The 16,299-nt window shown below is 44.3% G+C and overlaps 1 protein-coding gene across 1 annotated transcript in view; it reads right to left on the reverse strand.

Annotated features, from left to right (window-relative positions):
• Itsn1 (intersectin 1) overlaps nucleotides 1–16,299 on the reverse strand; it is a 137,671-nt gene that overhangs the window by 102,024 nt on the left and 19,348 nt on the right. Inside the window, 5 exon segments of the mRNA XM_037209640.1 lie at nucleotides 465–602; nucleotides 3,530–3,593; nucleotides 8,171–8,271; nucleotides 11,339–11,435; nucleotides 13,001–13,180. Of these exon segments, the coding sequence (XP_037065535.1) occupies nucleotides 465–602; nucleotides 3,530–3,593; nucleotides 8,171–8,271; nucleotides 11,339–11,435; nucleotides 13,001–13,180 (580 nt within the window).

A 16,299-nucleotide genomic window follows, 5' to 3' on the forward strand; every position in this document is an offset into this window, starting at 1 on the left:
CAGCGGGCTTCTCCTGACTAGATCTCTCGTTCTGGGATGGTATGTTCATACACTATGGCTGCTTCTCTTGACATTTCTAGTCTTGACGTCTGAGTCTGTTTCAGGCCAGGATAATCTTTAAAAATTATCTTCCTGATTATAATTTCTACATGCAGCATTTTTGTTACCTCTTGAATGTGCGTGATTCATAGGTGTTATCTCTAATTTCCTACATGCCTTCTCAGTCTGGTTTTTTCACTGTGAGAGTACAACTCTGGTGAGCTTTGGTAATAGATGGGCACAAAAATGAACAACCTTGGTCTTTTACTTGATGCTTAAGTGCTCAGGAGAACAAGACAGGACCAGCCTTAAAACACTGAGCTAAGCTAAAGTCTCTTCTTTCATGGATAGTTCATCTTCACGCCAGGAAAGGAAACAGAGTTTGGGATCCAGGCAAATTCTCTCAAGAATCAAATGTTACTTACCTAAAGGAAGGAGGAATGTACTCTGGAGGCAGGACAGGTGGCAGTGGCTGGCCAGACATGGCAACATCAATTAGGTGCATAGCCAGGATGAATTCTTCTGCTGTGAGTTTTCCATCTTGATCAATGTCAGAAAGATTCCTAATTCAACAAAAAATTCATGCAGTCCAGTTCACGAAAATGCATGCTTCTTACTATTCACCAGTGAGTTGCAAATTCTATTTCCTTACTCTGATCCTAAGCCAACAGAATCTTTCTGTGTGCCAGCTTGTAGAACAAGTACTATTTCAGACTACTGGGAGGACAAAAAATAATCCATACAGTTGTCTTTAGCATTCCACAAATGCTAATTATGATTATAATGATCCTCTTCAATCCTTGCAAGCCATTTAAAATATATTATACTCAAGTTCTTGTAATGTGAAAATACTATGTACTAGACAAAGGACTGATAAAGGGTAACACAGCAAATTATTTCATGGTCTGTAAGACATACAAGCCCTGTTACACCAGATTTTACTCTTGATGAGAACCCACAGACAGTATGTAAATGAATGGGCATGCCTACATTTACAATAAAGCCACCTATAAAAGGTCATGTTCCACCCACTGGCCATTCATTCACTCATCTATGGACTGACGTTTGTAGCCTCCAGCCCCCCTCTAGAGTTGGGGGCATTTCTCTCTCTCCATTGTAGCAATCCAATCACCATCAGGCTTATGATGGACTTGTCCAAGTAGCTATGTGTAAACAGCTGATTGTTCTAGACTTCCAATGGACAAGTGAGAGCACACATGTATTCTCAAGCAGGTTAACAGCACAAACGCCACGTCAGGAGTCTGCCTTTGCTGATGACGACCAATCAAAAACTGTCTTCCTCTTTCTGCAATGTCTTCAGGGGTCACATGCTTCCTGGCTACTAATGTGTAAGTTCTATAAGCTAACAGTGGCCCTCTGCAGAGGGCAGTTATGTACATCTCTGACAAAACAGTCAAGTTACAGAGTGACCACTGCGATGTAAGGCAAGGAGCACCCGAGAGCCCACATTTCCTGTTGCTCACCTCTTCTCCCTGCCTGGCCCCATGGCTCTCTTCTGACTTACTTCTCTCCTCCTTAGATGTATGCATCCTTTCAACGGAACAGACAGCCGCGAACCCACCCGTCACCTTCACATGCTGTACTCTCAGCCACTCCAGTGTTAACGAGCCTGAAAGGGAGTTAAAACTCCCCTTCCCTCATAAACTGGCTAAGAAAGGGCCACAAAAATTATAGCATCTTTTTAGTGTGAAGAAGAAAACATAACAGTCCAATAGAGATACCTCAAATGTCTTAGGAAGTCATCAATGAAAAGCATCAGGGGTATGAGAGCGACCTAATCAATGTCAATCAAACTCCACCAATATTACATCTTAAATCTGTTTCAGAGGGCCCTGGATGCTGGTCCTGCAGACTACTAGTTGGCCCACTCTAAGTAAAAAGCAGACTCTTCAGCAGAAGGGAAGAGGGGAGGGCCTGCAGTGCACTAGAGCCGGTCCCTTGTTGAGCAGCCGTAGCCAATTCCTGCCAAGACGCGATAAGCGGACACCAGGTCTATTTTCCAGGTAGCTATCAACACACAATTAAAAGAGGCGAGCTTGTTTCTAAAAGTGGAAGGAAGGGAGGAAGGAAGGGAGGGAGGAAGGGAGGGAGGGAGGGAGGGAGGGAGGGAGGGAGGAGGGAAGGAAGGAAGGGAGGGAGGAAAGGAGGAGGGAGGGAGGGAGGAAGGGAGGAAGGGAGGAAGGGAAGAAGGGAGGAAGGGAGGAAGGGAAAAGTGAAGGAAGGAAAGGAGGGAGGCAGGGAGGGATGGAGGGAGGAAGAAAGAAAACCAAAAAGAACAGCTGGAGTAACACTCATCAAGAGCTATTAAAAGTCATTATGCACTAACAGGGACATTTTGTGCCTCTCAAAGAAAGTACACAGTAACAGCTCTAATGTAGTCTCACCCCAAAGAGCAAAAATCAAAGTAGAACCAGAGAAGTGGTTTATGCCCAGGGGTGATGTGGTCCCTCAAAAGACACATGCTAACATCTGGAGACATCTAGGTTGTCAGAACTGAGGCTGGGGGTCATGGCTACCAGTACCAGTTATCTAATGAGCAGAGGACAGAGATGTTACCATGCACAGGGTAGCCCCCCAAAAGAACTGCTACCCCCAAATGCCACAGTGCTAAAACTGAAAAGTCTCGTTCTAGATCTAATTATCATCTCACAGGAAATACAGAAACAAATTAAGCACCACCAGAAGAATACAGCAAAGTCAAGCCATTAGGAAAGTATTCAATAAACTACCTCATTTGTTTTGGGAAGACTTGGGGAGCAAGTAGAGAACAAAAAAGGGTAATGTAGAGATTAAAGGGGATTTTTTAAAATATATCAATTAATGAGCTGGAGAGATGGCTCAGTGGTTAAGAGAACTTGCTGCTCTCTCAGAAGACCCAGGTTCGGTTCCCAGCACCACAGAGTGGGGCTCCCAACCATCTCTAACTCTGCCCTCTTCTGACCTCCAAGGGTACCAGGCATGCACATGGTAGAGACATATGTGTAGGCAAAACACATATACATAAAATAAGATAATATTTTAAAGAAATTTAAATTGATCAACGAAATATTATATAGGTTTGTTTCACTCCTTTGAACAAATAAAGCTATACAAACCATTAGCTGAGGTGAGGCATTCGATGACTAGCTCATTAATTTGATAGGAGTGACTACTTAGGTGAACTACTGGCATTATGGATAAAGTTAATGAAATATATTTAAATATTTATAGGTAAAACGGTAAGAGGCTTGGCTTGAAGTCATGGGGGAAAAGGAACCTGGCCTTGGGTTAGGAGTTGTTAGTCTGTCTTTAGTTCTTGGGGCTCACTGTGCTAACACCCCTGTCCTTGCAGCAAGAGCATTGATTATCACAACTTACTCAAAACTACACATATTCCATCTTCTCTAAATAAGGATGTGAATCTAAAATCCCGACGAAAAACCACTCTAAGTTTCTACTTTATAAAACAGAGGAACTTGTACTTCCTTACCATATTGAAGCCAGTTGAGCCTGGGGTAAACTTGATTGCATAAGAATAGTTCTTGCTTGGGGACCTAACCGGAAATCAGAGAAAAGACATAGTGATGAATCAGACATGCCCTGAACAGAGTCTAGATGCTAGACAGCATGTGCACTCACAACACTGCACTCGGTATGATGAGCTTTGTGAGAGGAACGAGGTTCAACAAAAGGGAAGAAACAGGAAACGCACGGTGACCAGTGGGAGTGAGCACAGAAAGACCAGGGCTTCAAATACAGCCTGCCCTCTCGGCCAGACTACCCCTCTTTTTGTATAAAATTGGGGTTTTACTTATAAATGGAGACTGAATGGCTACAAATTAAACATCTTCTGCCACAGCTACCACCGGCTGATTTCACCATGATCGTCATCACACAACTTAAGGGAAGTCAGAGACTCTGGAGGAAGAGGAGACCTTAACAGAACCCTTCTGATGCCATCACTACATAAACCTACTACATACATGTTAAGGATGTGAGTGACTAAAGACTGCACAAAAGTTACTAGAATTTCAACTTTTCTTTCAAAATCAGTTTTCTGTTGTTAAGATAATGATAAATATCTTCATTTCTGGCACAAAAAAACTTCAGCCATGAGATTAAAACTGTAAGTGCAGATTTTGAGCAGTGTCAGAGGGAGGCAAATACGTCATAGTTCCAGCAATGTCTCAAAGGTGTAGTCCCAGGAATACACATGGTCTAGGAAATGGGAAGCCATAGCAACGACACTAGGAAGACTCCTTCCCCATGTGTAAACTTCAGATCTCCATTAGTTAGTTTCCAAATGTCTCCTTATTGTGAAACTCAGAAACAGATGTGTTCTTGCACAGCCAAGAGCAGAGACCATGAGTTCCAGCACCATGACTTCCCAAAATAAGGGAGAAGTACTAATAGGCAAGAGGCTGCAGGCTGCTGGCTTGGTATATCCTCTGCTGAGGGGAGGCAGCTCCTCACTCAGGGGCTTGCTCATTTCCAGGGGCCCGTGAACACATCCATGACCCACTGGAAGGACCCCTAACACTAGGCTCAGCACCCATGCAAAGTACCCAGCAGGTGACAATTACCATTTCTGTTACTGGCAATATTTTAACTTTTATTTACATGTAACATATTGGCAAAAAAAAAAGTATACATTAATTCACACACGTAAACACAATCAAAGCATACATTTTCTTAGAATTCATTTTATTTATTTGGGGAGAGGGTTCAAGAAAGGGTCTCTCTGTGTAGCCCTGGCCATTCTGGAACTCGCTCTGTAGACCAGGCTGGCCTTGAACTCACAGAGATCTGCCCTTGGCTGTCATGGAACTCATTAGGTAGACCAGGTTGGGCTCAAACTCACAGAGTCCGCCTCTGCCCCCAAGGCCTCAACTCTAGACAAAGAAGTGCAGGCACTCTCTCCTTTTTAAAAGCATAGGATAACATATATATCAAATTATGTGAGAAGAAAGGGGCATGTGTCTCACCAGCTGCTTCAACTAAATCAGCAGGAAATTCACAGGGTAAGTAAGGGCCACTCGAAAGATGGACTAACTAGCATCCCAACACACTCTTTATGTAGCCAGAACTTCAGGACACGCTTTAGAATCTGAAACCAGACTTAGGAAACCAAAATTTGATGACATTTGTACTGACTGCCCAACAGCCACAAAGATAAAATTTACACCTTAAATGCTTGCTGTGAGACTGCAGCAGAATGCTACCTGGGGATCACATTCAGAACAGAGGATAGGACGCACACTAACACCGGCATTTGCTGCAGGCTGTGGCCTGGGTCAGTTAGGCTGTAGGAAATGTACAACTCTTGGGAGGCTAAAAGCGACAATACATGTGAACACAGGGAATGGAAACAATGGTAAAAGCATGTCATGAGTCTTTCCATGTCCTACTAGCCAGTTCCCAAATAACGACACAGAGACTTATTAATTATGAAAGCTCGGCCTATAGCTTAGGCTTGTTCCTAACTAGCTCTGATAACTTAAATGAACCCATTAATATGAATGTACGTTCTGTCAAGTGGCATGACCTCTCTTCCATCTTACACCCCCTAGTTCCTCTGTATATCCTGGCATCTCTGCCTTTCTTCTTCCCAGAGTCCTCTCTGTCCCTGGAAGTCCCACCTAACCTCTTCCTGCCTAGCCATTGGCCATTCAGCTCTTTATTAAACCAATCACAGTGACACATCTTCACAGTGTGCAAATATCCCACAACATAAGCAGAGTCTAGCTTCTCCTTCACGTCACAGAAAAGCACATTACCTGCCACTTTTGTATTTTAACTGGCATTTATAAAACAAGGCCATCGCAATTGCAATGTTGAGAACTACTGAACTACATAAGCTATAATTATGTGTTTATGGGGGGAAAAAACCAAAAAACGCTTCTTAGTTCTTTTAAAACTAGAACTCACAAAAAATTAAAAAAAAAAAAAAAAAGAACCAAGAGCAGAGTATAAAATGACTGTTTCCGTGGGGCCTCTGGGCTTTGCTCTCTTGACGCCCCTTTTTCTTTCTGCTGGAAGGGCAGGTGCTTTGGGGATTCCGAGGGCTCAGAACTATTTCCACAGTTCTCATCAAGAGGCTGACTTTCTCGAGGCCAGCCTGGCCTACAGAGCAAGTTCCAGGACAGCCAAGACTACACAGAGAGAAATCCTGTCTCAAAAAAATTTAACAGTAACAACAAAAGAGGTTGACTTTCCCAGTTCATCAAGCTCCTCATCAACTCCACTTCCACTATCTAATGTTGCCTAGGAAACCCCTATAGGTTCCCTATAAATACATACAGGGAACATCATTTGTTGCCGTTTAAAACATACTATATTAATTTTCATTTATTGTTTAATGATTACACAACAGTCTGGCTTGAAGATAAAATTTACACCTGAAATGCTTGCTGGAACAAACTAGAATACTTCAAATCTTACTTTTTGCCCCAGATATTGAAAGGTTCTAAATTCAAGTATCTAAGTCATTTCTTCAAGATGTAGGTACTCCATTTATCATTCATAAAAATACACCCCAACATGAAAGAATTTACAAACCAATTCACAATGGAACACTATTAATTAGCTCACAAAAAAAATACCAACAATGTTCTAAAGCAATACTGAGTGTGTCTGGAGTGCAGTGTCAGACACACCCACTCAAAATGACACTATAGAGCATTTATTTGGTGTCTGCACAGGCTAGTGTGGTTTGTTTTTGTTTTTTGGTTTTTTTTTTTTTTTTTGTCCTTTTTGGTTTTTCAAGACAGGGTTATTCTCTGTGTAGCCCTGACTGTCCTAGAACTCGCTTTGTAGACCAGGCTGGCCTCAAACTCACAGAGATCCTCCTTCCTCTGACTCCTGAGTGTTGAGATTTTTTAATACCTCCGAAAAATACTGCGAGCTGCTCCCTTGGGAAAGTGTGTGTTGTAGAGAATTGACAGGCATTGACTTTTTGCCCCCGTGGATGAATGTGCTTATCCGAGGTGACTGTGGAGCTCTATTATACAGACAGGGTTCAAGAGCAGAACAGACCCCAGGCTTTCTCCAGTCATTTTTTTAAACAAAGACTAATTTCTCATCTGGAAGTAAAGGTATAATCATAAGCAATAGTAAAACAACATATGAAGAACCAGAACTTTAAAATGTTCTGTTACAGATCAAACTAAGAACCGGCATAGGCGAGGCAAGCAGCAATCTGTCAGTGAGCTTCACTACTGGTCTGCCACTGTGTAAAGCTTAGCTGTGTATGGTAAGGATTGTAATTTCTCACTCATACCAAAAGCTAAACAACATCTTTCTGACTGCCCTCATGCTAAAGCCTACCATGGTCCTGTCTTAATAAAATGCCAGAGGTATGGATATCACTCAAATGCTTGCAAGTTGTTTGAGCTCTGTGTGCAATGATTTGCCCAGTCAAATCACGCTCCTTCCCTTTCACACTTGTTGGAGGACTTAACAGTTCACAAGAGGTCTCTATATGCCTTCTGAAGATTGTGTTCTCTCTATAACATTCCAATTGGTAGTTGTAATAAAACCTCACTATAAAGGCTTGGGATGGTATCTGAAATGCTTCTCTACACTTCTGACCTGGATAACAAAATCTCAATACGCTTTAGAAAACCCACTGAGATCCTATAAATTAATTCTGAACTTTTCACACATGAAGAAATGAGATCCAGAAGGGATGAGCACCAGCCAATCATGACAGAGCAGAGTCCCTTCATCCCACACCTTTGCCCTGCATCCGGCCTCAGCCTGACCCAGAGAACAGGCAACATCAACCCCAAAGGCGGTCTTCAGAAGCCCAGGATGCTTTGCTCACAGCACTTCTCCTTCACTCGTGTCCCACTTATCTAATGAATGGCTTCTTTCAATGTGCAAGCGGGTTCCTGGTCTGTGGTCCATTTTACCAACAAGCGAGAAGGTGAAGACCAGAGGCGGAGGAGAACGGGGTAAGCATGGATGGAGTTATCAGTAGTTGAGAACCCAAGGTAACACAGATAATGAAAACCCTACTTAGAAATAGGAAAGAGAGGAGACATTTGGACAGCCCTTTTGACTCAGTATCTAGAAACACTCCATAGTTAAAGCAATGATTGGAGTTCACTCAATTTTTGTTTGTAAATACCTGTTAGGTGTCCACTCATAGTTTTGTCGTGGCTGTTGAACAACTGCCTGTATTTCAGTCTCGATGACTGAGGCACAGCCCATTCTGCTGCTGGAGGGGCACTGCGGGGAGAGAGCAGGGAGAGGGGACACAGGGTGAGAAATGGATGGCTGAGGCTCGAGAACTTGTCTAACAACTCAGGTTGGCAGCGTTTCCTTTTCCCTCCTGGTGGCCCTGGTGTCAAACCCAGGAGCCCTGCAGCAGGCCAAGGTCCCACTCAGCCACACCTGCAGTGCTTCTACATTCCTCAAGTTACAAACGTCCTTCCAAAGAGGTGAGTGAATTAGGGGCTGGAGAGACGACTCAGCAGTTGAGAGTGCGTGCTTCCAGAGGACCCAGGTTTAGTTCCCAGCACCCATGTCGTGCAGCTCACACAGCCTGTGACCCAGCTCAGGGGCTCCAACACCCTCTTCTGGCTTCTGCAGGCACCTGCACACATATGGCACACACACACACACACACACACACACACACACACACACACACACACAGAAATCCTTAAAGAACGAACTAAACTGATTTCTACATATAATTTAACAATCTAAACGTTCCGGTAATATGAAAAAAATACCAGGAACCGAGGCATTATGTACTGCCCAGGTGTTCCTAAGGATTCAGGAATTTTCCCTTTAGTTAAAAAGCCATGCTGGCAATTGCCTTTTAAAAAGTACCCTTCAAAATACTTACCTTTCTACACCAAACTATGGATGCATTTCTTTTTTGATTTTACATTTCTTTATCTGTTTGAGGTATATATACCTGTGTGAGTGTGTGTGTGTGTGTGTGTGTGTGTGAGTGAGAGAGAGAGAGAGAGAGAAAGAGAGAGTGTGCACATGGTGCACATGCCATGACACGTGTGTAGAGGCCAGAGGACAACCTGCAGGAGTTGGTTTTCTCTGTTCACCCTGTGGGTCCTGGGAATCGAACCCAGGTCCTCGGTGTTGGAGGTAAGCACTCTGGGCCATCTTATAGTTCCTAGGCCCACTTCTTATCCCACTGGGAGGTTTCAATTCTAGCCAATGGAAAACCTCCCAGAGAGGAAACAGGATATGTCCAGGGTCCTGGCTAATCAGTGGAGCGGTCATGGACAAAGCTCCACTTTCCTGACTGTAATCCAACGCTGATGTCTCCTGGTCAATGTGCTACAACACTGACCTGAGGAAACCCTGCGAACAGCGAGCCGGGCAATTCCTTCTGGAGACGACACAGCCCACACAAGCATCACACCGACACACATGGCTTGAAAGGCCCAGTGTCCAAGTTAAATAACCAAACCCAATGGAGACAGAAAGGGCGGATGACAAGTCAGCCTCCACATGAATCTCCTTCCATGCTCACAGGATTCAGGTCACACATACCAGATCAAGATTTTAACCACACACTGAAGTTTTAGTTATTACTTATTAACATGTGTGGTGTCCCTGTACTTCCACAGACGACACCAAGTTCTTAAGCGGCAGCTTTCAAGAGCTGGAAAGTAGCAAACTCAGCTTCTTTCATTCCTAAGTTTGTAATGAAAACACTCACCGCAGCGGCTTCTGCTGTGAGCACCTCGGCAGCACTTCTCGCATTTTGTCTAATATTTTGCTGATTCCAGCTCCTGCCTATTTATTAAAGGTAACAACTATCTTGCTCCTGCACTGCAAAGATAAAGGGTGCTGCACACAGACACTCGCCCAGATTACACTTATCAAGCCTTCTACCACATCCTGAGAGTTTACACAGACCGAAAACTTAGGAAGCACGGCACCTAAAAGGCAGCTCCCCCACAGAAAAGGTACAACTTCACATTCCTGGAAAGATCCTGACCCACATGGGAAACCCAACTATCTAAAAGCACTAATATTTGCTAACCACCAATAAGTCATCTGAATGTAATAAAGCAATTTAAGGCAGAATTTAACAACATGTAAGAAAAGTTAAAACCACAGAATTCAGCTTGAGATAGGGAGGAAATTTAATATGAAGATGAGCTTAAATCTCAGCCCTAGGAAAAAAAGGAGGGGGGGATGTAAAAGAAACATACAGGATAACAGGGAACTATGGTTGGCCACATAGAAAAAAGGGGGTGAAAGAAACAGAGAGAGATAATGGGGGACTATGGTTGGCCACATAGAAGCAAGGAGACTGTAGAGCTTCTCTCAAAACTGAGCCACACATATAATTATTGTGAACACTAGTCTGAATAACTCGTTTTATTAAAATTGGTGTTCACTACTGTTCGACTACTAAGTCAGACATTATGAGATTATGACAGTATTAAAAGCCAGTCCAACTTTGGTTCAGATCTCATAAAAAATTAATAACCTTTTAAAGGATTAATAGAAGATCATTAATTGGCTTTCCTAGCTCCCCAGAGTCTGTTCTAGTCCATCCAGTTCTATTTCTTTCCTGGTGCTGGTGGTGAACGCTGTTCCTCGAATGTGCTGGGCAAGCGCCCTCCCACTGAGCAAGCAGCACATTCAACCTGTGCTACTGTACGCTTGCTTAAAAAGATTAGGGAAATGGCATGTCCTTGATTTGTCACGGTAAGTAAATGATAAATTCTAATAGCATTATGCAGAATTTTAAAAGGCATTAGCATTCCACAAAATTAAACAAGGTAAAAATAAAGGAGGAGCTATGCAGAGACCACTCAGTGGTTTAAAGCACTTGCTGCTCCACTAGAGGATGCAGATTCAATTTCTAGCACCCATTGGTGGTTCACAACCCTATGTAACTCCAGTTCCAGAGGATCCAACACTCTCTGCTGACCTCCGTGGGCACCAGGCATGTGGTGCACATACATACATACATAATACATACATGTACATACACGCAGGCAAAACACTAAACCCAAGAAATAAATCTTAAAAAAATTAAGATTAACAAAATTCATTTAAAGGGAATTAAATAATGCCTTACTAACTTTCCATTAAAAACAAACAGTCTTAACTGGGCGTTGGTGGTACACGCCTTTAGTCCCAGCACTCAGGAGGCAGAGCCAGGCAGATCTCTGTGAGTTCAAGGGCAGCCTGGTCTACAGAGCGAGATCCAGGACAGACACCAAAACTACACAGAGAAACTCTGTCTCAAAAAACCAAACCAAACCAAACCAAACCAACAACAAAACAAAACAAGCAGTCTTACCTGGCTACATCAAATGATTGTGCCTTCTGTAATTTAGTGTTTAATTGTGACCCTGGACCAGATCTGCTGAAGGAAGAACTCTTTGGCAATGTGGCTGCTGTAAACATAAAATATTATGAGTAATTTTAAGTCTATAAAAATTAGAAATTTTTCTTATTTAAAACATGTAAACACTGAGTCATAAAATCTAAAGCAGTGACAACCCTCCTTTTCTTCAGTGTGGAGTCCCAGCTACCAGCCCCTTACTCTGTCTCCTGCCTAGATTTCCTTGTCCTGCTGAGAAGCCCTGACTGAGCCATAACGCTGACATCCATAGAACTTTGCTCTCTAGTAAACATTTAGTATCACATTTTGTAGGTACCGTTCCAAGTCAATGAAGTAATGGCTTAAATATATGTAAGATGGCATTTTCTGCCTGGAGGTGGTGGCGCACGCCTTTAATCACAGCACTCAGGAGGCAGAGGCAGGTGGATCTCTGAGTTCGAGGCCAGTCTGGTCTACAGAGTGAGTTCTGGGATAGCCAAGGCTACACAGATATTCTCTCAAAAAAACAAACAAACAAACAAACAAAAAAGGCATTTTCTTACTACTAAAGGAGCTAAATTATTAGTTCCAGATGTAGCAGCTAAGCAGTCACAGGCTGGCCAGTCTTGGCCAGGTCACTGTGATGCTAGGGAGGGGCAGATCTGTGTGACTCTCTTCTGACCTGATGAGGCCCTGCCTAATCTTTTAACACTTGCCAGAGCGTGTGGATTCCCTCTCCCACGCACAGCTGCATGAGCTCCGTCAGCAGCAGTCACTCACGCACACGAAGGACTGACTGCCCAGGACTACACTAGCGGAGGCCCAGTGCGCTCCTTCTCTCACTGGAATACAGCGCGGCAAGTGCAGGTCACCTCAGAACAGTAACGGTGACACAGGTACGGTGCTAAAGCTTACGTGACGGGTACACTGCTAAATTTCCTCAGATAGACCCAAGCAGCTTTTTCAAAGATTCCCAAATTGCTCTACATTTTTATGACTGTTAGACCAGGCTATCTATATCTGCAGAAGATGCTGTCTTTTAATTATAGGAAAAGACTTTGAATAAAGTCTCAAAATGAAATTAAACCAAGAACAAAAATAACTACATCCTTTCCTTCAATTAAACAAGCGCTTAATATTGTAAGCTTAATTTATCTGGCCATTTAATTGACTTTCTTCCCCATTCAGTCCGGTTCGTTCTCCTTGTTCAAAAGTCCACAATGCTCACTTTTCCTCACCATGGAATTCTATTCAGAGGACGAGCTTGTGTATTAGCCATTCACAGAAGCTGAAGAATAGAAGCAACCGATACTTGAAAATACAGAATGTTCAGATACTGCTCGGTCTCTGTGGCTCGAACTGAAAGGAAATTATGCTCTTGGCTTTCACTGTTGAGCTCCTCTTTGTCTACAGAGGTGCCGAGTTCTGCAGTGACATTCCCTTTCCCTCCTGCTACTCTTAGCGTGCGCCATGGCATATGCTGGGAGAAAACGAGGATCCAACAGAGGAGCACGACCTACGCTCTCTTTCTCTGTAAGGAAGTAGCAGCCTTTAGCTCTAACTAGAAAGTAACAAGATATCTACAAGAAAGAACAGCACACTGTAAGTGGTGGCGACAGGTCTGCCGTGGGCACCTACCAGGATGAGCAAACGCAGGCAGAGGCTGGATGACGGGAGGCGTCCCGTTGGCCAGGGGAGGCACTGCTGCTGGAGGAACAGAGGACACTAAGGGTGGCGACATTCCAACGACGGGGATGGAGCCCATGGGCACTGGAGCAACAGCCGGAAGTGGTGGCATGCTAGCCATTCCTCCTATACCTACAAGAAAGCAGCCCAGCCAAGCTCAGCCAGTCACACGGTGACGCTCCGCAGCATCGAACCCAGTCCTGCTGTCCCAGATGCAGTCTGTCCCCACATAAAACGGTCACGGGGCTGAGAGTACGGCTCGCTGGGAAGTGCTTGCTTGGCTGACACACACAGCGATGGCTTCAACACTCAGCACTGCACGAGGAAAATTCTTTAAGTTGACACACACACACACACCCTCAGGTTAAACAGCCAGAGGAGACAAAGGTTTATGTCAAGAATCACAAGGCCCTTGAGTTCTCTTGCTCGCGTGGCCCATGGTTCCTCTTTACAGTTTCCTCTATCACCCACACTATTCTTTTTGGGAACAACAAGGAAAGGACTGTACGCTCAGCCTGAAGACGGGTTCAATTCACCAGGACGAGGGTCAGAGATGGAGCTCGGTTAGTGGAGTGTTTTTGTGGTATACAGGAGTCAGGGGTTCGACCCCCAGTACCACACAAACCATGTGTGGAGGCACATGCTTGCAATCCTAGAACTCTAGAGAACTGTAACCTCTGATCCAGAAGAGAGTTGTAAATTCAAGGTCACCCTTAGCTACATAGAGAGTTTGAGGCTAGCCTGGGCTACAGAAGACTGTGTTTAAAATAACAACAACAAACAGTAATGGAAGTAGATTTAACGGCAACAAATGTACTGTGTAGACTTTGGGTCTCATTAATTTTTGTGTGATGTTTTTATTTGCAAGTTCTTAAAGAAATAATAAAATTTATCAAAAAAAATTAAAACGGAAAAAAATAAAGGTACCAAAAACAAAAGGGAGTAACAAATCAGCCATTTTACCCGCCTCTTCAATATATAATAGTCCACAGCCTAGAAAGTATATACCAAATTCAGTTTGCCCTGAGTAGAGAGTCTCGAACTCACAGAATCGCTGCTCTGCCTCCATCTATAAAGTGCAAACGGCATAATATGTTGAACATAAAGCATAACTAGAACAAACGCTCTTTTATATTTGTTTCCACTTCAACAGCTTCCTGATTTCCCTAAGGTAAATATTCTTGTAAAGTACAGCCAAGAGTGGTGCCCATGTCTATAATCCTAGCACTTGGTAGCAGAAGCAGGGGTTCGAGCCCAGCCTGAGCACATGAGACACTGCTTCAGAAACACATTAGCTAAGTGTCTCTCATTACTCAGCTCACTACTGAAGCTCAAAGGGTCCTCCTCTGGGCAAGGCAGTCTCTCTAGGGTGGCACCTTCTGAAATGACCACTATCAAAGAACACACCTTCTAAGTTCATCACAGGTATGTCATACTTCAAGTCTAGAACCAGATATTTTCTTTTTCCCAAGAACTTCTGGTTTCCTATAGCAGGAAACGATCTGTCCACAATCTGGGGATGCCACAGTAGCTGGGATCAACCACTGTTTTCAGACCTTTTCAGTGGAGGGAGGACAGAGAGAGGAGGTAGGTGATGTGTAGACAGAGTGGATGGGTAAGTGAACACAGTGAAGACTGGCATACCCCTGAGACCTTACAAGCTGACCAGAGTTTGTCTGGGCTCCATTTGAAAAATCACTTTTTCAGGACATTAAAAATCCCTGGTTCAGCCAGGCCAATGCCTTTTATCCCAGCACTCAGGTGGCAGAGCCAGGCGGATCTCTGTGAGTTCGAGGCTAGCCTGGGCTATAGAGTGAGATCCAGGACAGGCACAAAACTACACGGAGAAACCCTGTCTCAAACAAACAAACAAACCAACAAGCAAAGCCCCGGTTCACATTTCCCTGGGAATCCTGCCGATGTCACTCAATTTTCCTGGCAGCAATGCACTGCAGTCAACGTCCGACACTAATCTGTCTTCCCTTATGAACCACACGATGTCCTTTTCTTTTCTTTTCTTTTTTTTGAGACAGGGTTTCTCTGTGTAGCTTTGGAGCCTGTACTGGATCTCACTTTGTAGACCAGGCTGGCCTCGAACTCACAAAGATTCACCTGGTTCTGCTTCCCGAGTGCTGGGATTAAAGGCGTGCGCCACCACCGCCCGGCTAACGATTTCCTTTTCTGCATGCTCACATAATCTTTAAAGTGGAATTTACCCCAGGGCTGGTCTTTTCAGGGTGAGTACTATCAGACTTGCTCTTCTACTTCAGGAGAATGGCCCTGAATTCCTGTTATGGTTTGCTTTGCTCCCTGGTGGGAGATTCTTCATGAATTCAGTATCTGTCAGTTCCTTTTTATATCTACGGTTTCATTTTCTTCTAATTTTAAAAAAGGTTTTTATTTCTCTTTAGAACAGCATCTCTGAAGTTGCTTCTAGCCTCGTCTTTGTTTCTAGACTAAAGGTTCGTTGTCCACTCCTGGCTGAGGCCTGCCACTCGCTACTGGGATGTTTAAATCCTGGTTTAGCTGGTGTCTGCAGACCTGTATCATGTGCACAGCATCCTGTGGCTTGTCTGAACCGGTGGGATCACTGCCTGCAGGGGCGGCGGCGGGACCTCAGCTGTGCCGTGTTTTCCAATAATAACTCAGTGCAGGATGACGGCTCCCACCTCTGCTGCCTATTTGTTCTGAGTCCGTTTTCTGGACTTTCGGGGCGCTGCCCCGCGCCCCCACTTCTTCAGCACTTCCTTCCCTTGTCTCTTACTCTGCCTTGGGACGGGCTTGCTCCCAGAAAGGGTCTAGGTGAGCTGGCGTTTTGGGTTGCCTGTTCCATGTGTTTGCAGCGCCCGAGATTAAACCCGGGACCCCACACCAGAGGAGTCAGTTGGAGTAGGGGTTGTGGAAACCCGACTGCCCAGACCTTTAGGCCTTCTGCAGCCCCTGTGTGCTCTGACTGGATGGATCTAGTTCCTTAGGAATGTCTACCAATTACTTTACTGCTTCTCTTTCTCAACTACAGCAGACAGACGATTTCTTCCTTCTGCTCCGCACTGTGACAGACTTACACGCTTCTATATTGCTTGTATTCCTTTCTTTGGCTTTCCATGTGTGTGCCGTGTGCAAAGTGTGAGTACATGTGTGTGCTTACAAGTGTGTAGAGGAGAATCCTGATCCAGCCGCTCCCCAAACCCACCCTCTGGCAGTTGGCTTGCCCTGGAGGTCCCACCTCTCCCTGTGTGCTGGGATTACAG

Source organism: Peromyscus leucopus, chromosome 12 (genome assembly GCF_004664715.2).
Source record: "Peromyscus leucopus breed LL Stock chromosome 12, UCI_PerLeu_2.1, whole genome shotgun sequence".
Lineage (NCBI taxonomy): Eukaryota > Metazoa > Chordata > Mammalia > Rodentia > Cricetidae > Peromyscus > Peromyscus leucopus.